The sequence below is a fragment of the Erithacus rubecula genome (genome assembly GCF_903797595.1).
Source record: "Erithacus rubecula genome assembly, chromosome: 1".
NCBI lineage: Eukaryota > Metazoa > Chordata > Aves > Passeriformes > Muscicapidae > Erithacus > Erithacus rubecula.
The window spans coordinates 12,300,895-12,325,092 of NC_136658.1; the positions used below are offsets into that span (position 1 = coordinate 12,300,895).

The 24,198-nt window shown below is 33.5% G+C and overlaps 1 protein-coding gene across 2 annotated transcripts in view; it reads left to right on the forward strand.

Moving 5' to 3' along the window:
• NCAM2 (neural cell adhesion molecule 2) overlaps nucleotides 1–24,198 on the forward strand; it is a 249,976-nt gene that overhangs the window by 148,803 nt on the left and 76,975 nt on the right. For both annotated transcript variants that reach the window (XM_079305097.1, XM_079305098.1), the window contains exons 8-9: nucleotides 5,698–5,843; nucleotides 20,523–20,673. In XM_079305097.1, the coding sequence (XP_079161223.1) occupies nucleotides 5,698–5,843; nucleotides 20,523–20,673 (297 nt within the window). The remainder of the gene's footprint in view (nucleotides 1–5,697; nucleotides 5,844–20,522; nucleotides 20,674–24,198) is intronic.

The following is a 24,198-nucleotide window of genomic DNA, read 5'->3' on the forward strand; positions in this document are numbered from 1 at the left end:
TAGAGTGTCTCCCACATCTCTGTCCTGAGTGGTTACAGCTAATTTGTAGTAAAGCAGGATTTTAATTTATCCTACAATAAACTTTACTTTTGTCTCTTTTACACATATTAAACCCCCAGTCACATATACAGCCAACAACTACTTATTTTTTTTTCCATTAAATGTGTTAAAAAAAGCTGCAGTCTGAAAATGCAAGGCAGATGGCTGGTTATTATAGCTAAATAGTACACAAACAACTATTTATGTTAAATTGACCTATTAAATTGTATTTTTCTCTCCCACTTCATTACCTTATTTGTCTCATATGTCTGCTATCTTTAATTTTAATTTACAATGCAAACTCCTTAGGGCAATGACTACTGTTTCTACAACATGGCTCTGGTAGTGTTGAAACTCATAATAGCAGTAATATAACCATAATGCAATAAAAATAATAGTAACACTATAGAATTCAGCACTAACCTTTCTAGGATTCAGGGCTTTTGAACAGACATGCTCATCTCAGTGCCATGTAACAGCTACATATTTAGTTTCCATGCCTGACCTAGATTCTTTAGTTTAACTTTGGGGTTTTTTTTCAGTACTAATGCTAAAAAACGCTTTTTTATTCTGGTATAAAATGCTTACTCTGTTTTTCTACAGCTCTGATATATGTGTGGAAACCTACAGGCACATACCCTGCCCTCCCCAGTTCATCTGTATCAGTGCTGTGTTCTAAAAAGAGAGAAAAAAATCCCTTTTCTCAGTCTTTGTTGATATGATTTGATTATCTCTGTCTGTCATCCTCCTATCTGCCATGACTTTTTTCTGTATCATTAGCAATTACTACCTAAAAAGATCTCATCTACATTAGTGCTTAAAGCTTGTGCTAGGGTTTTAAGTTCAAATTCATTTATGCTTACTGCTGAACAGCTTGAAACCATAGGTGTTCATCCTGGAATTCTTTAAAAATGTTCTTTGTATGTGTCTCTTTTTGGTAGCTATCACTTTCACTCATACTGTTCCACTTTTTTTATTATTATTATTTTTAATAATGACTAACCATATTTATAAATATGCGTGTTTAGATATATCTAAATTATCATTTTCAATTATAAAATACTACAATTTTGCATCTACGGACAACTCAAAAAAATTTCCAACAACTCCACATTAACAAGCAGTTGATTTAAGAGCAGTCAATAAATTCAATACTTTGAAACTTCCTATATCTTCTTTTACATTTTTACTTTTTTCACTTTCTCTAAAGTAAACATTCATTTCTTCATAATTCCTTCTCCAAGGTGATGGCAGTAGTCTTCATTTATGTTAGAATAAAAAATATAATCAGACTAAATGAAAGAAAATTATCTTTAATTAAGGACATATTCGTGCTTAACATGAATAGTGTTTATGTTCCTAGGATTTTCATTTTATTTGCTCTAGTTGCTTATTTCTACATCTTTATCACTCAAATGTGTGGTTATGCAATTTGATGGTATTTAGAGTTGAGGTTTTCAACAAATATTATCTTTTCTGTACTTATGCCACAGAAAGCTACATCTATATTTTTAATAATTTATTTTCCTAAAAAGAAAAAATAATTTTTTAAATCAGAATTATTAAAAAAATTAGAAGGAGTTCTAGCATAATTTAATTAGAAGTTCTCTATGATATAGATGTTTTACCTACATAGTCAATGAGAGGGCAGTCTGAATAATATTTTATTTTTAAGGTATTTCATTGGCATATCAGTGCATTCTGACAAAGGACTTCACAAAAATCGAATGAGGGGATATCTCAAAAAGCATTAAAAAAGACACTGTACTTAATGCATAGTTTAAACATTATTTTTATTTTCTAGATGCATTTTTAATTAAAATCTGAATGTTGTAGAGTGGAAAATTTTCTTAATTTGTGTTCAATGTAATTTTGATCAGTTATTGTGAAATTATATGCTATTATTAATATATTTTTGTCATCTGCCAGATAGGAGGAAATATAATGGACCTCTTCTATTCTATCCCTCTTGAGTTTATTCCAAATGATAAAATTCAAAAACTTTTAAGTTAATTCAATGCTTCAAAATCTATTCATCTTGGAATAAAAAAGGTTCTATTGTGCCTTTGAGATTGAGGCGAGGAGTTGTCTAAATTTTTCCCTTGTTTTCAGTCTTAGTGCTGTATTCTTTTAGTGCCTGGAGCACACCTTAGTAATTTTCTTCTAGGCTTAGTAAGCAGATTTATGTGTGCTTTCAAATGCTATTTGTGGCTCATTCTGTTTATTTGATATACTATTCTATACCTATATGGAAACTTTTAATTTAAATTCACTGTTACCTGGAGAAGGAGAATCCCATGGATCTCTGTATGGAACTATCTGTACCTGCTCCTCCAGATATTATAAAGTTCACCAGCTGCAGCTTCACAAAGTACTACTCAACACTTACAGATGTAATGTTGAAAGTTCACATGTTCTCTGCATTCCTTTTTCCTCCTTAATGCTTCCTCACACTTTTGGAATAAAATTAAAAAAAAAAATCCAATTTGTTAAGACAGTGATGACAGAAGATGAGTCTTAAACCCTTCTGAGTGTGAAGTAGTAAAATAACATTTTAACATGTTTCAAAAATACCATCCAAAGAGAGAGACTCAGTTCATGGTGCACTAAGTCAGATCAGCATTTCATACTGGTGTGTGAGTGAGTCCAAGGAATCACATTTCTGAAATCTCTTTCTTAGATATTTCGATGTTGGCCTCTAACTGCTAACTTCTGAATTTCTAAGTTCAAATTTTACCAGGAGTTTCCAGGAGGATGGGGTTGAAGTTTTGCCACCTGATACAAATGTGCCTGTGCAGGAGAACAGCAGGGAAGGTGTGATTCCTCCTGGGATATATTAATCAAGAGATTAATCAGGCAGCCACACAGACATACATTAGGCCTCTCATCAGTACAGCCAAGTTTGTATCAATATCAAACTGTTCAAAATAATTCTTTTGATGAGACATAAGCAGGACTATCTCATGCTTTATACATGTGTTGCTTCCCAGGTCTGATGAAACTCTTTGTTAAAGGTATGGGTAGAACCCTGTGAATTCAATAAATTGTGTAGCTTTTCCAAGAAACTGGTAATAAGCAAAAGCCTGCTATCCATGTTTGCCAAAAGCTTTATGGGGAGGCTGTACATGGACTGCAATGAGATAAATCCAGAACAGTCCAAGGAAGAATCTGAGAAAAACTTGTTTACTGAGGAAGTATTTGAAAACTTAAAGCCAACCTTCTTGACTCAGAAAACAAACTTTCCAACCAGTAAATATTGCTTCTTTACTTGGCATCATCACTCTGTTCATATTTAACAATGCATGTCTAGCAACAAGAGTTCCTTACCATAAATAATTATAATGAAGTTTAATTCCTTTCTGTATGCAAGCATTCTTTCATTTGAGCCAGGTCATTTAGCTTACAAATGTTTCAACTACATCACAATATCTATATTTCAACACTTTGGACTGAAGAAAGCAGCGTAATCCTGAAGGCTTCCTGAATTTGCATTCCAAGGCTCTGTATTTTTATTTGGTTCATATTTTCTAGAATACAAAAAGCAAATTCAAATTGACAATGACCTTATAAATTTTGAAAGAACAGTTAAAAATGTGTAGCTGGGAGGGTGGGGGCAATGACTGTTTCAGTATTTCTGTCAATTCTAGTCTTGGCATTTTCATAATTTTATTTACATGTACACAAATGTATTTTAATATTTTCCAATGTCCGAAATATCATTAAAAGTATTCCAACAGTGTAAAAAACTTCTGGTCAATAGTAAGTTATGACTTGTGACCTACAAAAATGAATTAATTAAATAATATCCCTATATGAGCTCTCTTCTTCCAAGTAATAACTGTCACCTAGATGTATTTGATGATTAATCAGTACTTATTCCTTTAAATGTCAGGTACTCTTGTCTAAAATGTCAAGCTCAAATTTTTTGTCTTGTAGTGATCCATTTAAAGAAGGTCTTAAAGGAGTTCAAAATAAGTCTAAGGTTAATAATTAATAATTATTTTTGTATTTTGGAACATGCGTCATCTTGAGCAAATTACATAGTTTATCCTGTTGTCCAGATGGGAAACTCATTTTGATGCAAATAATTTAAAAATTTTGAGAATTTTTTGGCATGAAACACTATGCATGATCCTTTGTTAAAAAAAAAAAAAAAAGCAAAACAAAAAGGGCTTTATATCTGCTGTAGCTCTTCCCTTTTTTCCAGGGATGATGATATATCAAAGGAATGAAAGGATAGAACAGATTATTTTGTAGCCAGGTTATGTAGCCATAGAAATAGAGCATCTGAGTGCCAAAGTGAAATATTTCATAGGCATCTGAATGATCCTGAAAATTAGAGTAATAATTGAAGTTATTTTAAAGTTTATCATAATTACCTTTTATCTCTAATTCTGGTGGGTTTTTTAGGTCTTACCACTGACATCCCTTTTTGTACCACAGAGGAGTTTTGTATTTTCTTGGCCAAATTGATATCCTGATGTAATGATTTGCTTGCTACCTTCTTCTGCCTCCAGTAAATCTGGATCCAGTTGACATTTCAAGAATTCCTGATCACTGAGGGTGTTTTCTTTCTTCACGTGATCTCATTAATAATAGATTAAATATTAATGAAGCAGGATATTAGTTCAGTGCTTTCTGAGGTAAAATGCTACTTATTTCTCATCTCTGTGCAGTAAACACACAAAAATTTATTCATAGTAGAAAACAGATTACATCTCTTTATTTTCTGTTTCATGAGGAGTACATTACAGTAGTGCTTCCTCAAAAGTGAAGCTCAGAAAAACTGCTTGGAAAACACCTTGCTATCAACAAATGTACTTGAAGATGATGAAGTCCATCTTAAGAGCTGCCCAATTTTTACCCCCTCATGTAAATTTTATTCACTGCTTTTGGGAGTAAACATATTGAATCATATTCCTATTACAGGGTTGCATGATGGGATGAGTGTCATCTTCAAGGTATAAAGAGAATAGGTTCAGAGAAACTTATTAATCATTATATATGAGCTAATATATGTGACCAGTAATTTTTTAATGAAGATACTTGAATGTTGTGGAAGAGAGTAATATTTTATGCTCAGTCCAATGCAGAGTTCTTGTGTGATATTGTACAAATAAATCCTTGATGGGAAAGTATTTACATGTAACCAGAAATTGTATTGTATGTATAAATAACCTGGTAAAGTGCAGTACAGATTGAAAGATGTAGCTGCTATTTAATTAAGGCTATAAAGTGGAATGATTTGAAGAATGCAAATACCTGAATTTTTTAAAATGTATCTTAGTAAGTACTTAGCAAGTAAGGATGAACACCTTCATATCAGAAGACTTTTCAGTTCTCCATAGTGTTAATACCAGTAAATGTGTTTGTTGCTGGGGGATTTTGTTGAATTCTGTAATTTATGTAAACGAGTGAAACATTGATAAAGATCAAAGTCAAAGAATGGTAATAATACCTATTTTTTTTTCCTGAATAATATGCATTTGAAGACAAACATGGGTTATTATAGGATCAAAGAATGCCTGAGATGACAAAGCACTTCTGGAGACCATCCAGTCCAGAGTCAGACAGAGTAGAAAAAAGGTGATTTTAAAGATAGATTTTGATATGACATTCTTTGTGCACGATCAGTCATGCAATTTGTATTTTTAACAGTGCAGCCTCAAATAATACAACTTAAAAATGAAACCACATTTGAGAATGGGAAAGCAACCCTCATCTGTGAAGCAGAAGGAGAACCTGTCCCAGAGATTACATGGAAAAGGGCCATTGATGGAATGACTTTCTCTGAGGGTGACAAGGTAAATCTACCACTAATGTATAAAATATCTAAATATGTATTGTCTGCCTAATCTTCTTTTTCTTGTAAGCAGAAAATTAATTTAGAGACAGATTAATTCTAGATTCCTCTGGAATTAGAAGCAATTGCTGTTTTCTAAGGCAGTAAGAGAGACATGGAGATTCTAAATTTTAAATTAAAAAAACAAAGAAAAAATGAAAAAGCAATTAAATGCTGAAAGACAATTCATCTCTGTAGCTTAAATTGTCATATGTAATCCTTAAAAGTTTAAATTTCATCTTGAACATAATGGTTACACATAGCCCTTCTTCAGAATATTTAGATTCTCTCCAGTAATTCTCAAAATACACTGGAGCTTTAAAATACTTTAAATTTAAAAAAAAATTAAAATACTTCATAGTTCTTTATTTCCCACATCTTTTTTTCTTTCTATTTTTTCCTGTCACAGAGGACAAACTGAGCCTATTTTCCCATTTTGTCTCCCCATTTTAATATTTTATTACAAAAGTAAGTTGAGTAGATAAAGATTAAAGTATGACAATGGACAAAGTCAGTGTGGGGAAAAGAGCTGTAATTAGATGGAATGGTGAAATGAGAAGGGAATGGTGCAATGCAGTTCCTGATCATGCTTATAGCAAGCTGTATTTCTACAGAGTTCGTTTTCCTTTTTTAACAATAATTATTTTAGTGTTTGAGCAAGCATTTTCTTCTTCATTTCCTGACAGAATTTCTCTTTAGTGGTTGAAGTAAGAGATACTATCTTTCTGAATAACTAATTGATAATTTTTTTACTCTAGATAATTATGTAGCAAAATACCTTCTTCTTGCATATTCATAGCTGTTACTTAAAAAAAAGCACAGGTGAAAACCTAGATAGCAATCATGCCACAAAGGAATTAGATAGTAGTAAGACAGTTTGTAGGGAATTGCTGAATATTAAGAATTATGTACTTTCATTTTTTATGTTTTAAAGGAGAAGGTCTGGTCTGGTCTGGTCTGGTCTAGTCTCTGACTTGACCTTTCCTGGAATTGAGGCAGTTTATGTGAGACTCTGTCTACCATTTGCCTGTTCTGTGATTTCCACTTTGGAGCAATATAGCAGTATTTATAGATTATTTTTTCTAATAGTTTTGCATTAAGATAAAGCAGTTTCTCTCTTCCTTAAATATTTCAAGCTAAAGGTCATCTTTCTGACTTGCAAAGATTATGCTTTGTTCAAAGGTTACAAATGTTAGCCTCTCACTTATGTTTGAAATGTTCCCAAAATAACTTTCTATAAAGGATATTGAAAATGAGAGAAAATAGCAGAAAGAGGCTCAAAAATGTTGGTGCAGTTGAAACCTGAAATTTATCCAGTGCTTGTATAAGACAGTCTTACATTCTTCATTCCAGCTGCAGGTGGTTAAACTGACATGTTGCTGGAGTATTTTCTGAACTGTGGTTCAACTCAGTAATAGTGACAACCAAAAGGAAATCTATATTCACTTCCTACTGGTGTGCTGACAGACTCTGTGTGGAAGATAAAAAGAATGAGAATAAATACAGCTATGTGGTTTCCTTTGTTCTTGCCAAAGAAAGAACTCTGTGTATTGCTCATGGGAGAGTTTTTGCTGAATCTTGAATAAATGTTCTGAAATACTGAATATGTCCTTGACCTATAAAATATGCTGCTACATTTGCCCCGTGGTCCTCCTGCTCTGGGTTGCCAAAAGCTTGGCTTGTGCTTTCCTACCAAATTAGGTGAATAGGGAACAAAACTGGCAGTGATTAAATTATTGAATAGCTGTTAAATAATACAGCAGTTTTGCATACAGAAAGAGAAAAAAATGGTGAATTGAAGAAATTGAGGGGGAGCAACATAGAACATAGTCTGATATTGAAACTATTACTTATATGTGACAATTTTTATAGTAATATCACATCATGCAACAACATAAATTATGCATAAACGTAAAAATTATTGTATTTATTCAAGGGATTAATATTTTGAATTTTTGGGCCAGTTTTTTCTTGGTATTAACTGCATCTTATTTATAATTTCTGTTGAATTAAGAGTATCTGTAGGAGATGATACCCTTTAGGAGATTTTTTTTCCACAGAAGATGGAAAAACTGCTCAAGCAATAATATTAACATGATGATCACTAAAAGAACACATAAAATGCTGTTCTTATTTTTTTAATTTTATTTTTTTAAACTTTAGTAGGTAGATCCTCAATCATATGGTTATTGCTTTCCTAAAATATAAACATAACTCATGTGGATAGGGAAGACTGCTGAATGAGAGATCATTCTGAGCCTGCATGGATTCAGAATGTTTTCAATCCAGTGACAGATCTTTTAAGAGGGACATAGACTTTCCTGAGTTTTGAATTTATTGTATCCAAAGGAGTGGAAAATATGCACCAAAGCTGTAGATCAAAGAAGTAACCCAGCTGGGCTTAAGGAGGATAATATTAATGAGCATGAGTTCTATAATTATCTCTTTGGAAAACACAGCTTTGATAAAGAATTTTCAGTACCTCAGAAGTGTGTATTTTAAAGTTGAAGCCAAGTGAGTTCAAACCAGGAGCAAAGAAGCCTTTTCCTCTCTTCTTTTATCATTGAGCTCTTAGAACAATCTACCACACAGTGTGTGGTCTCTCTTTCATTAAGAATTTGAAATAAAGAGGTCTTTCCCTTTCCTCTGACTTCTCTTGAAAGTTAAATCAAAAGTTTTCCAGGAGGTCACCTTGGATGACCTGTGTAATCCCTTCTGTGGCTGTATAGCCCATAAACACATGGGGGGTGGATAAGGTTAAATAAAGGAATGGCAGTGCGTGCTGGAAGGTGTTTGTCCCACCATTAAAATGGAGATGGAGGCTGAGCCCAAGGCCACAGCTTCATCTGTTTCATGCCAAGCCAAAGCTCTCAGCTTGGTGCAGCTACTCTGCCTCTGCCCTTCCAGTCCCCACTCCCAGCACTGTCCCTGCACTGATGCGCCAACCTGGCCGTGCCCCTTTCAGCTGGGATTGGAAATGGCACATTCCCACAGACCACTGTGCATCCAGCAGGCCTGGCCCTTTTCCCAGGAAAAGGAGGAGGCAGGAGAAGGGGTGCTTTTTTTAGAACGGAAGGAAAGATAGTGATTGGAGTCGATTTGGCATAATCAGTTATGAAATGGATTTTGGACGTGCACGTACATCTCTACACGTGTCCCTGAAGGACAGCACATCCTACTCACTGACACAGAATTGTCACTGACTCCTGTGTATGCTGCAGAAGTGTGAGGGCAGAGTTGAGTGCCCCACTTTCATAGTGTCTAATTCCATCAGAAATATGGATGCTGATCAACGTTATTTGTAATTACCATTTCAAGCCCTGATTTGGAATACAAATCACAATAACAGATGGGGCTGGATATGAGAGTGGCTCCACTGTATGCAGAATATGTCCAAAGAGGCATATGCTGCATACCCTGAGGAATTTATGATTTAAACACATAAAATGAATGAAAGGAGCCAATAAGACAGATCCCAGTTGCAACTTGTATGTTGGATTTAAGATAGAATTTTATACTCTATTTTTTACTGTACTTTGTACTCTACTTCATACAGATTCACTCAATGTCTCCTAAATACCTTATGCTATTCTCCTTGTACCTCCAAAGAAACCCCAAGCTGTGATTTTTAATTTTATAATGAACACTGCTGAAACAGTTTGAATTCTGCTTTCTTCTGCAATATTAACCTGGTTCTCCCCATGAAATTTCCTGTGACATTGTTTCTAAATATTGCAGAGTTCAGACTAATAATTAAGTTATTTTATAAGTTTGAATTCCCTTGATATTGGCATGTGAAACATAAATATTTGGAGCTTGTAGAGTTTTCCATAGTTTTCATGATTGGGCAATAGGCAAAGGTAATCTTTTTCTGTGAAAGGTCAAGTCTATTTTTTTCACCTATTAACTTCACTTCAGCTATTACAAATGTTAATGAAAAGAATCAGATTTTTTTTTTTTACTCCTTGTTTGTGTTGTTTGTGTTGATTTCTCCTGCACAAAAAGAAGCAGTCTTGCAGTATCACTGAAATATGTTGACCTTTTTGAAATGTGAGCTGTGTTAAATTCTTGCTCATCAAGGATCAGGTCTTTATTTGAAATGAATCACAGAAAACAGAGATGTATGTAGGGTATTTTAATTGATTCCAGGAAATATCTTAATTTTTCTGAGCTATCTAAATCTACTCCTTGTGAATAACTCTCATTTGAATAGCTGGGAAATATAAATGGCAAATCTCTTTGCTCTTTTGGAGAAAATTGTTTTAACCTGTCTCACCTACATATTGTGTGAAAAGCTCCTATTTACAATATCATAGCATTTTTTTGTTGTTGCACAAGGCCTGCAAACTAGAACAATTTCTGTAGCTAGCCACAATTGTATTTGATTATGCAGCTGAAACACTCTGCAAACAATTTAATCAGACATCAAAATTTTCTCTTCTATTTTTTTTTTTTTTTAAGCCCCAAATGAATTTTAGTGGGCTTCCCATATTAAGACGATGAAGTTAGAGAGCAAATACATTGTGACTGGAAGAAGGTAAATAAGTGAACTTGACCAACAGGGTCATTTATATGTCAGGTAATTAGTGCTGTTGAGAATATAGAAGTTTTATACTCTGTGAAATAGGCAAATAAAGGGCCATATATGAGCATTGAATAATAGAATTTCAGGAGTCATCTGATCCATGGTAATATGAATACATTTTGATGTTCCTTCATCTATCTCTAGTTTTGTGGGGTGGCAGTATTTGAGCAAGAAGATTGATTTTGCAGGAGTAGGGTTGTATCTAGTTAGAAAGAAAGAGCAGCTTTCCTGGGAGACCTGAGGAAGCAGAAAAGCTGTGAGCCAATGTGGATATTTCCAAGTTCTCCATCAGTTGTCAGAGCTCCACACACTCCTTTAAGTAACATTATCTGCAGTGATGTGTAAATTAAACCAAAAATTAAGCTAGTAATTATTTTGTGATATTTGTTTTATTGACAACTCAGTGCTAAATATTAGCCACACGACCAGATGGTCCTTCAGATTTGTTCCCCTTTTTGGTAGAAGGTAAATTATCTGTTACTCAGAGCAGACCCAAATGCCTGTACAAACCCAGACAGATGTATTTGTGTTGTGTGGATGGCTGTCTGTACTGGTATTACACTAGCTCAGAATGCTCTCATTTCTGTATACTTTTCCATTCAGTAAAACTTTATTGTCACTTCCTACTGGGAAAGAATTAAGTAAGCAGTGACAAAGTTTTTTGATTATTTAAAGGAGACAAAAGGACAAGAAAATGTAAAATTTATTAACTCTTCAGTATTAAAAGCTTAAACAACCCAGGAAAAGACATTAATTTAAGAACATGACTAATTTAAGAAGTTCTTTAATGAGATATCTTAAATTAAGTCTAAACTTGTTATCTGTTCTGTAAATGGATACTCTTTTTCCCACCTAATTTGTATTTAAAATTTTAAATCCATTTTCCATTGAATCAATTTGGTTCTCTACTACCTACGTACTAAATAGATATTTTTGGATACTTTCTTTAGATTGCAATGCTGCATTTACTGGCTGAATAAAGCCCCAAAGGCTTGGAAATGGCATTTATTTTCCATCCAATACTAGTTTTTGCCATTTAGTTACAATTGACGATGCTAGGTCTGTTACACATGAAATTATCAGGGAACTTTTCATGGACTAACATTTTCTAATATTTTCTACAATACCAGCACATCTTGGATTAGAATATTCACTTATTTCTTCCACAACACAAACTGTTGTTTCATGAGCTTCAGCCTAAGTATCACTTGTGTTATTTTCTAATGGTTTAAAATCTTCCAAGTAGCTGTAGCTTGTCTGGTGAAATGGAGAATCTGTACCTGATGATTCACTAGGTAAAACATCCATGCTCTAGAGACTGGAGTCAGCTGGAGTCATTATTCCCTGGTGTACAACAGGACCTTCTCAAGATACTTAAGAAATATTGCATTTTTTACATTCTGCCTACATTTGGAGTGAGCACAATCAGTAGCATGATCAGAACAGCAACGCTGGCAAAAATGTGTTTTATGATATTAAAATGTCTGCAGTTTTCCTGACCGGAGAGGCAGTTTGAGTACCTGTATATATTAGGAGAATTTAAGTCTTCAGAATTTTGGCAGAGCCAAGATAAAAGGAAAGGCCTGTATTCAATTTTTAAATCCCTTGTTTGTTTTTTATCTAATCTCTGCAAAATAATTAGTTCTTGATTATTTATTAATGTCCATAGTATGCCTTTAAAAAAAGCCATATTTCCTTGTCACATTCTCACTGTGCAATCTCTTCATATGTATCTACTCATAAACTATTTTTCCTACTAATACCAGTTCTCAGATTTCACAAGTGAAATTATGATACTTTAACAGGATAATTATAACGTACCAGTGAATGTCTTGCTAGTTAGGAAGCTTTGAAATTTCATTTAAGACATAATGCAAAAGTCTTATTTCTGTACATTGGGAAAAATGAAGACTCTTTGCATCACCCCTTACAGCTTATAAAATTCAGCAAACAATATTTCTTAGGACTTCATAAATGGGAAATTGGTCTGAGTTTTGATTCATGGTCAAAAGAACTTCCATCTATGCATGGGCTCAACCTGCGTTATTAAAATTTCTAAGTGTTGCATGAATAATGTCATTAGCAACAAAATTATTGTTTAACTTTCCATAAATTCCTGCTTGTGCAAATGAAGGTGTAACATTTATGACAAAATTCAATTAATTAGTAGCAGGTGGAAATCATTACTACAAGATGATAATCTAACATGCTTTAATATGTCCTATAGGTAGCCTATACATAAAAATCCTCGCGATTTTAATATAAATCCTCCAAATATAACTTGGTTAAAGAGCTGTTTCTTACACTTTTTTACTCATTCCTCTTTTTTTCCTCACACAGCAAATGATTACTTTCTTCCAGTTCTCAGTCTTCCTTCCCAATTTACCTGCATACCAGAGAATTCTAGAGCTGTGACTAATATTTCAGCTGTCATTAATTTATTCAGTCTCTTCAGTTAGGGTGTTGTTACAGATCTGTTTCTATAATGATGTACTAATACAGAACTTTTGATGATTTTAGAATGTATTCAGTAATCTGTACAGCTGAGTCAGGAATCCTACAAACTGACTGAAAATAAGAAATAAACTTGCTTAAAGGTTTTGTTTCTCAATGAGACTTTTCCCCAGGAGAATGACATATGGGTGCTCGTGCTACCATGTTGCAATCTCTGCTTCCTAAATTATTTCAAGCTCTAGCAGCATGACATTTTTCTGTAATAGCAAACATCCAATTTGGCTGATATATCCAGCATAAACTTTTATTTATATCCATGTAAATAGAGAAACTGAGAACTGCATTCAGGACAGCAATTAAATAAAATTGCTTAAAAACATATGCCCTTTCAGTTATGTCCAAGTTACCTCACTTTCTATATTTTGCTTGCTGCTGCAATAATTTCTCTCTGTTTCTTCACTTGAAAATGTTCCCTGGAATTATCAGGGTTTGTGATCACTTTGTGATCTGTGAGGTTAGGATCTGTCCTGCTTACAATTCTCTTCACCTTGTGACCCAATCTGTGCCTCTTTCTGTCCTTCCATGGCTTTTCTTCCCCTAAGGGAGCCTTGCTGCTTATATATGCCCCTGCAGGTCTCTGTCTCAGCTCAGTTTCCAGAAAGATTTCCTATCTGCTGTCTAGCCCTAATAATTGGGTAGTAACAATATTGTAGTAGCAGTAATTTTAAAGGTAGTCATATATTGCAGCAAAGATTGTGGGCAGGAGAGGTATACCACCTGTATATATATAAGAATTTGTTATCGGTCCAAGTAATATCAGTTTAAACAAAAATTTCTTTGTTTTCTTTCCTTTTTAAGTTTTCCTCATGTTTTCACTTGTTGGTCATTAAAATTACAGAACAAACACCTCCAGTCCCAAGTTACAATAATGTTTGATTGTCTAAACTAAGATGCAATTGTATAGTAAAACTATTACTTTTGGTGGCTGTTTTATGTGAGGTTTGTATTGAATAAGAGCATTATACTTAAAGGTCTTCTCCCTGAGGATTTTGCTGGCCTGAATTCATTTGAGTCACCTATTTTAATGGCATTACAAAAGTGTTGGAGTACACCCAGATCAGCAGAATTATTAAGAATAAAGCCATTAAATACACTATTTGTGAGTGAAACAGGATTTCTAATTACAAAGTGCATATGCAATTATTAGAGTTGCAGTATTTTTGATATAAACACTCATTGTGGTTACTATTGTTCTTTATCATGGCCAACACTAATGCCTGTTCTACTCTACAAGTTTATTCAATATGATGCTAGCATTTTTGCCATTAAAAATCATCAACCATCTCCTTCTTGTCATTTGCATCATTAATAAATCTAGGATTTTCATCTTTAGCAGAAGTAATCTTGAATGGATGCTCATCATTTTTTCTCTCTTAAGTACTTTTCTTACATATTCATTGTTGAGTAAAAACCAATGAAGGAAAGAAATTAAGTTTTCCATTTCATGTTGTAGAAAGTGTTTGGTGTCAGAATTTCATGTGTCATGTCTTTGCATAATGACTTACGTCTGAAAGAAATGCCAGCATGAATCAATGAAATATCAGTCCATAATTTCAAAAAGTTGTATGAAGCATTCAAGAACACATTTTTTCCTGAGACTGTACATGCTGCTAGCAACCTACATAGAATGTGCTGCCATTTACAATCTGAATTCTATAAAAGTTACTGGTGTGTCTGCAGCTGAACAGAAAATCAAAACAACAGTGTTTTTTTCTTCATCATTAGGTTTTCTTGTGGCTTCCCTGGTGCTACAATATAGATCTACAAACAATAGATGCTTCGATAATTTCTTCTTTGTGGAAAAACAAATCCCTAGAAATTCATGAATTTTCAGCATGTGACATGTATAATTAACAAGCTGAAGTTTTAAAATATCACAAGGTCTATAAAAATCACTGAAGTCCAAGACACTGCTGTAGCATTATTCTGATTCACTGGACATTAAGGCATATGCACATAGCAATACTCTGGAATTTTCTGCTGTCTCCAACAGGTGCATGGATAGAATACATTTACCTGAAGAGAATGGGAAATATTGTGAATATACCATCCATAATCCAGAAGGGAGCTTCCATCAGCTTCTACACGATGATGGCTGTTGTGACTAACAGCCCTTTCTCTCATCATCAAAGGTAGATTTTCAGACTAGGAATTGCTGGTCACATACATTTAATAGACTTCTGGAGTTTTATCATCATTTAGTATCAGCATGGCAGGTTGCAGAGGTTCTTATCTTACATGCTGCTTCAAGAAACATTTTCATGGGCAATTAAGATCTGCTTAAATCTCACATATAAGAAGCATCAGCCTGAAGTATATGACCTCAAGTTACCTCTCATGTGGATGTGAACACAACCTGAAATCAGCAACCTTCCTAAAAAATTATTTGTGAAACTCCAAAGATGATTCTGGTTATCAATATTTCTTTTCTCCTTGAAAATCCAGAGATGTGTGCTGAAAACATGACTAGGACAACATCATGTGTGGCAATTTTAACCATTTGATCCAAAGAAGGAAAAAATTTTTAGTCCTTCCCCTGCAGTATGAGGATCTTCGACCATGTGCATCTGAAGCAGAACCTTTGCAGGAAATTTAAAATACCTGCACTTTCACTTAGTATATGGCTCCACGTTCTGCAAAAGAAAAAAACAGTCTCAATTCTAAGCCACTACCTCTTCAGTTTTCTGTGGTTAATATATGCAGTGCACATCCAAGGTAATACTGAAGTACACAAGGTACCAGAAGATATATTTGGTAAATGTGACAGGCAAAACTGACCTGTAGCATTTTAACTATGGACAGTTATGGCACTTTGCTCACAAAGGAGCTTTAAATATTAGAAGAAAAAACAAATAAAAGTATTTCAACTTGTTTGGATTTTAAATGAAGGGATTGTTTTGCTTGCAGTCTTCCACTTGGACTTCAGGATATGAAGCAGTACTTTGACAGCCAAGTGATAAACTCTAGGACGAAAGTCAGCTGCTCTAACTATCCAAGCAATATTACTGAAATCCAACTATGAAAGAGTCACCAATTTCTGCAACTGTTCTTACCTTCCACTCTTGTTTTCAGCCAACTCAAAATGCAAATTTTGGCAGCCCTACAACTTCATCTCATTTGGTTCTACTTTTCCCCAGTGGGAGTTGGAGCAAAGGCTGATAAATCAAACTCATCCTCTAAGCACATCCTCTCCTCTGCCCAAGTGCAGCTTTCTACATTAGCAAATGGCAATTTCTGAGCATCGTAATCAGCAAACTCTCTCCCCCTGAAAAATTTCACTGATTTTACTAAAATGGCAGTGGAATTTTGGAGATTGAAAACTCCATGGTACCTGAATTATTTATTCTGTTCCACAAGCTGTCCTTGTCTCCAGGTGGATTTGTTGGCTCATCTCATCCCCACCCTCTCCACGAGTGGAATTCCTGAAATTCAGAGTTGTCATTGTTCTGATGCTGCCTTGGGAACTCAGCTCTTTGGATCTGTGCATAGACCAGTCAGGTCAGCATCAACAGATCAGGCCTTTGGGAATATCCACACATGGAACTGCAAATTATGCAACATATTCTGGAAGCAAGAGCATGACAGAACTCAAGGAGAAGAATAACATGTGTAGCATGACAAGAATTTTATCAAAACCAAAAATATATATTTACTTTTACAGAACCTGCAGCACTAATCTCAAATTATACAATACCTTTTAATTAGCATAGGAATTATTTGTGTTTAACTACATATTATAAGTAAGAGTTTTTCAACTGCAGAACATTTTCATTTTTTTTTATTTTTTTTCCCAGATAGTACTTTTCATATGATGCCATTTTGGATAGTTTTACTTGCAGACTTATATAGAAGAGTTTTTTTTTGTTTTTTTTTGTTTTTTTTAACAACAGCAGAGAACTAGATTGCAGTCAGGATTCAAAATAAAAGGACTTTCCTGTTTCCTAATTTAGGGAATGTGCTTTTTCTGTGGATAAAATCACAAAGTGACTTTACCTAAGTAAAACATTTTTCAAAGTCTCTACTGAAGATTTTTCACTTGTATTTTAGTTTTATGCTGATGAGGAAGTTATGGGGGGGAAAAAAAACACCACCAAAGCCTCAAAAACCCCATTTTTATTTATGATTTCTATGAAATTATCCAATAAATATTAATAATTTAAAAATATTCATTTATTAAGATTTTATTATGATTTCTAAAATGCTGTGAAAATGTAACTTCTGAAAACTTCATCATTCTACTAATGTCTAACAATGTAAGGGTCTGTTAACATAATTGTTCTTTCCAAAGAATGTGCAAATCTGTATGGAACTGTTTTAACCTCATGTTTTTGGCACCTCAATGATTGTTCATTCTCTATGGTGGGAGGAAATACTGAATAATTTAGTGAATGAGCATAAATCATGAGTGTTGGGCCACAGATACTCTTCTAGGGGTTTGTTCTGTCCCTTTTATGCTCTTTATTATTGTGAAGCAATAAAATAAAATACAGATTCTACATCTCTCATTCTATAACATTTGAAAGGGGAAAAAAAAAAGATTGTCCCAATTTAGTAGGTATCCATGATTATTTCAGGAAGGTTTGAGAGTTGCTGACATTATTAATTTATAGAGATTATATTTTTGCTTTGGCCCATTGGCAGCTCCAAAGCTTTTTCCTGAGGGGATTTCTCCTAAGGATTACTGGGCAGGTGTAGTGTTCCACAGTTTGCCATATTCAACTGCACTCATATTATGCTTTTTTTGTGCCATCACAACATGTCCTTGAATCATTTAATCAAATTTCTCTTGTGTGATTTATGCAATAAAGAAATATAATACAGCCACAGCAGTGTTTTTGAATTCCTTGTGAAACTTCAGCACACTAACTTGTGTTTTGATTTGCAAGTGGTGATCTCCCACATTTTCTGGGAATCCTCTCACAAATTGAGACCCCTGCATCAAAACATTTCCTTTCACTTATTTCTTCATTTAATAAGTTGCTTCTTCATTTGATAATGGAATTTTCTTGGTCTGTATTTGCACTCTTCTCTTCTTTCATGTGTTTCTTTCTTCAGGAATGCCAGCCTATGAGTATATTTTTAATCATGTATTGCACCATATTTGTAAAAGAAATGAATGATGAATTTTTCTTGCCTACAATTGTTTTATCGACTTTGAACCTAGTAAATCTCTCTTACAATGTTTCTTACCATATATTTGATTATAAGAATAAACTATATGTGAAAATCTCCTGTCAGTCAGAGTATTTATTCTCCTGGGTTTTGTCCTACCTATAAATCTAAGATATATTCGGTTATGTACATTTGAATAAGAAAATGTGAGAGCATAGGAAAATTATACTGAGTACAGTCTAATTTTTTTCCATCAGTATTAGAAAATAATTAGATAAACTAAAATGAGATTGAGAAATTACTATAAAAGCTATTTAATTCAAGGATCTTTGTACTTATTTTCATTATTATTTTATTTTATAGCATCTTTTAGTGTTCATGTATATGTTTAGGAATATATAGAATTACTTACAGTGAAATATGTATTAGTGAAGTATTTGGGATCAGCATTGAACTAATGAATCACTAATAAAGTATTTACTGTTATATTTATGATTCATTGTCACAGATTGTTTCACTGTTTTAAATGTAATTTCTTAAGGAAATATTTGTCATCAAAGTAAAATCTGAAATTTAATTTCTGAGGTGTATATACATTTTAGGTAGGAATAATGTAATTTAATCGTGGCATTACAGGCTCAGTATTTAAATAAAGAAGAAAAAACTTATTACTGGCATTAACTATGTCATAGTACATGCTTTACATATATAATGCTATATAAATAAGCATTTTTATATGTGCTTTACATATACGTGAATCTGACTTTGTATCAGAAATTAGAAATCAACTTTATGCTTTATTTTAAAGAAATTGCATTTTAATTAGCCCAGGAATTCCTTCCAAAACCCATGATGTTCTCTACAGTAACATGTTTACTAGCAACATCATAACTTTTATTTTCCTTTTTGTGATCATATTGTGGAAGTAGAATTTTCAGTATCAAAATTGGTAGCTAAGTGGTCTAACTTGCTAATTTTTACGAGTCCAGAGAGGTTTATGTTGGCTCCTGGGTTAGAATTCAAGAACTTTAATTTATGTACCTATGATGAGTCATTTTCACTGGAAACAAAATTCAGTCTACTTGGATTCTTATATAGGATCAGAATATTTGTCTTTCTATAGAAATCTTGATAAACAGCATTCTTCATTTGACTGCTTAACATCAAATATTTTAAGATGTAAATTATAGCATATTTCCTTTATTAAGTCAAGGAAGAATTGTACTGAGTTAAAAGCTTAGCCATTTAAGCATCAGCTGCCACTTGGTGAGATAGAGTGGAATATGCAGTAAACTTGAGTGTGTGTATTATAGAATTGAACATAAAAATCTGCTTTAAGTTCAATGTCATGTAGTGATATAATTACTAGGTTTTCTTCCATTTTCCACCTTACTATAATGAATTTTTAATCACATTTGGAGTTTTTTTCCCTTAAACAAAAAAAAGTGAGATGACAAAGTGCAACAAATTTCCCAAAGGTTGCCCAGAGAAGCTGTGGCTGTTCCATCTGTGGATGGGACATCCTGTCTGGATGGGACTCTGACTAACCTGGTCTAGAGGAAGGTGTCCCTGCCCAGGCAGCGGGGTTGGGATGAGATGAGCTTTAAAAAGTCCTTTCCAACCCAAAATATTCTATGATTCTATAAGTAAAGAGCAGAATAAAATAACTTATTTTTCCTCAGGCATAATACTTAGTGAAGTCTGAAGAATCAAGAAGAGGAATTTTCTTTATTTTATTTAGTTATACGTAATATTTATATATCTTTTAAATTCAAATAATTTTATGGGGAGGGACAGGGAGGGGGAAGGAGAGTTATTATGGTTAAGGATTTTTATAAAATTTACGTGCTAGAAAATTGAAAGGCAGCATTCATTTTTCTCCCTTGCCTTTTCTACTGAATGAAAAGGAGCTGCAATCCAGAAATTCTAGCTGTATTTATGGTTTGAGTTTTTTTAACAGTTTTGAGATTCTGGGATTTGCTTATTGTGTGAGGCATTACTTCTTTTGTTTCACAGCTGCAGTTGAAAGAACCAGAGACAATGCTGTGTGTAATCTAAAATGTAGTGTTGTATCTGTGCATATTTCTTATCAGCATCATAACACAGTGAGTGAGATCATAAAGAAGTTTTTGAATATGCAGTTCACTATGGCTATAGTAATTTGATAAGTTTTGTGGTTTCCCTTGACAATGCTCCTTTAAGCATGTACTTATTCCTTTGATTATACTGCCTAGAAAGAGAACATGTTTTTCTACATTTTTTAATTTATTTGGAAAATTTAGAAATTGCTTAGCTGTCAGTAATAACTTCACCATGGGTGAAGAGATGCTTTCACTCATTCTTATCAGTAGTGTTTAATATATAAATTCTACCTTGGTATGCAGATATAAATATGTGAAACCTTCTTTTTTCCTGAATCAATGCAAACAGAGCCCAGATGGCCGTATAGAAGTCAAAGGGCAGCATGGGAAGTCGTCACTGCATATTAAAGATGTGAAGTTGTCAGATTCAGGGAGATATGACTGTGAAGCGGCAAGTAGAATTGGTGGGCACCAAAAGAGCATGTACCTTGATATTGAATGTAAGTTCTAATGTTTTGTTTTCTCTTTTAAATTTGTTTTAAAAGAAAAAAAAAAAAAGTACATTCTTAATGGAAGGTCATTTTTTTTTCATGGTAAGTCATGATTAAACTTGCATAAATGAAGAGAGCATGTCCTGTAGTTCATTACTCTGTGGAAGAATCCTGTCTTTTCTGAAGTTTTGAAAAAAACACTTGTTGGTGTGTTGGTGACTTAAGCAGTACAGGATTTCTTCTGAAATTACATTCCAGTGTTATTATCCATTAACTTAACTTTATTATTACCTGAATAACTTCAAATCTCTGGGCTAGCTGAGACTGCTGGGAATGAAAAGTATTCAGCAGGATAAAAGTAAGGACTGGTTTGAGCACCAGTTTAGTCTTTGGCTTTACCTTCTAAGATTAAACAAAGATTCTTTTTTGTTTCTGAGTCCGCTGATTTACTAATCCCTAAAAAGTGTCTAGCCACAGTTATAACCCCTCCTGGAGTTATCATGTTTGTAACAGTCTCTTTTAGAGATTGTATTTATTCCAAGCTTTTATATTTTATCCAAAAGAAAAGGAAATTATTTTTATTTAGAAGAGGCTGATGCTTGAGAATCAGAGGATATAAATCTGAAATATAAAAAAAAAATCATTGGTTAATTGCTTCTTCAAATTGTTCTTCAAATTCATGAGGAAAGGTCTTAACAATGAAAACAAGCAAGAAATTTCTTCCTTTTTATTTCATTGTTGCTCCATTTATCTAGAAATTTCTAGATACAATTATTTTACATGTCCAGTAGAGTTTGCATGAGCCTGTTTGAACTGGATCTTTGAAAATAAAAATTCTTTCCAGTGGGAAGATAAAAGCTGGAATAGGATTCTGTGGCACAGAAATAAAAGTAATGATTACAGACCATGGAGTGATTTCCTGAGGAGTTCTGAAAGTGCTTTCACTATACAGTTGTGTGTTCTTTTTTTGGCAGAGAAGCATTGAATTGTGATATATAATATAAATCTGAAAGAAAAATGAGGAATGATCAAAAGAATTTTTAGGTATTAGGAATGGAGAGATATGCCAAGCCAGAAGACCTAAGAAATATTCCTATTTTCCTGTATTTGTTTTCTTTAAAGCATGCAATGATAACTTTTTCTATGTATATTAAGAGGGGGAAAAAAAAAACCTAGATAAAAATGCAAATTAAGTGAATTTTCTTTAAAATCCTCCAGCTCTCCACATAATAACATGAAATACATGGTTTGATTATGGTTGTGTTGCTGCTATGCTTTAACATTAAATAGAAATATATTTTGAGTTGTGTATTTAGTAATATATTTTGTATTCAGAAGAGAGAGATATGTTGCACCATATGTTATGAAACATGGACAATTGAAATTTAAGAATTTATTAGCAATACAGAATTCATACCAGGGGGCATAATAAAACCTCTGCATTGATACAATACATTATTATAAACTAAGACACCTTTCAGGGTGGAAGTTTTAGAAGAGGTGAAAAGAACTTAAAAGTAGCAGAGTCTTTTTTATGGTATGGCAGAATTAGTTTTGAATATGTGTGGGAACAATCAAATACAGTATATGAGAAAATGGAATAACTTAAAGTCTGAATTTATGCCTTGGTAGATACAGTTTTTTATACAGCATAAATTTTTCTACAGTTCTGAAATCCTCTCAGGAAACACATTTGATAAAGAACATAGTAATATTATTCTACCATCAGAGAAATCACACATTATAATGATTACTTTTAATGTATTACAGAAGATTTTTATTACAGTATTTCTAAAACTGGAGTTTCAAGTTTTAAATATTTAACTGATAGTGAGCTTTAACCCAAATGTATTTTTTTGGTAAGACAAGTGTTTAACTAACAGAAATACAACTTTCCTCAATTCCTTTAAGTCAAGTAGTTTTATTATGCAAAGCAAGTATTTCTGGGGTGAAGCAGTATACGTCTGTCTCATATTCTGATTAATGAGTCTGAGAAATTTTTTGCTTTCATTTGCAAATAACTTTGCATTGGTATATGAGCTTCAAATATAACTTATTTGTCTTGCCCAATGGAAGAAAACACTTGTTTAATAGTAAGGAATTCTCCTGTTCTTTAAAAGAATGTCCCCAGGAGGAAGTGCCTCTTTCCAGCCCCATCTCCCATCAGTCTGGCCTCTGCCATAAAATTCTTTAACAGAACATCCCCTTCCAAGAGTCTTTCAGCAGCTCCTTGCCCCCATTTCCATCCAATGCTGGCTCTCCTAAGCTCTGAGAGCCTTTCCCCCAACATCTTCATGTATGAAGCAGTGTCATGGTTATCCTTCATTCCATGACAGTCCATGGGATTTCAGAAGCTGCAGGCTAGGAAATTTCAGCAAGAGATTTGGGTTCAAAAAATGACAACTATTTTGTATTTTTGTAGTGAAAATGGGGGGATTCTGTCAAGTGGGTACTGAATAGACTTTATTCTCTTTGTAATATTTTACAAGTGGCATTTCTTCAGCATGCTAATTGCAGCTACAAACAGTGCTATCAGGGAATTTACTTTTTTCCCCCAAATTGTAATTTTAAAAATTGCATTAAACCCTACAAAATATTTTAATTTTTCTCTTCCATGTGTTTGGTTTTGTTCTCCCCCAGAGAGGTTTTGAGAAGAATTTACTCAGGTATGGCTCACTCTTACAGTTAAGCCATTTAAAAAATTTAATTATCTAATAATATTCTCATTTAAACCCTCAATAGCTATTTTAAAATTAAAATATAAAATGATAAGCAGGACTTAAGTCTTGATATTGTTCTCTAGTTTCTAGATGGAAGCAAACAATACATCTATGCCTTTCTGTGAGTTAGTAACAAAACTACAGCATTTTTTTTTTTTAATGTTTCATTGTATTTGACAGTTTGTGTTGTCAGGAGAGGAATCTGCTTCTATCAAATCCTTAAATGCCACCTCAGCCAAACAACCCTAATGAGGGCACAGAGTGCTCTGGTGTCACTGTCTCATCCTTTTACTCACTGACCCCTATCAGAGATTTAAACTGACAGTAGGATCCCACATTATTTCTGTGCTTTATCCTTGTTCTCTGTTGGGGTTGCTCCTGGTGATAAGAGCAGTTCTCTGGGACAGAAAGAGATTATCAGGTTTGATACCAACTGGGCACAGTTAACCCTGACTTTTATCTGAAGGGAATGCTGGGCAGACATGAATTGCAGGGAACCAGGGGGCATTTTTAAGGATTTCTTCCTACAAAGTAATTTTTGTGTTTAGTTATGTTTCATCTTCCTGATACATAGTATGAAAAGTAGATCCAAATTACATCAAAATAAAATGCCATTTAAAAATATTATTTATTAATGGTTTAATTACCTGCAACATTTGGTTTTAAATATGAAGCCTAGTATGTATTGGATGAGAGTAATAATAAGTAATCAATTTAAAAATTCCTACATGGTGGAATGTATTAGATATATTGTGTATTAAGATGTATCTATAGTTATTATCTGCATATTTATCAAAAAGAAATATATTTTTTT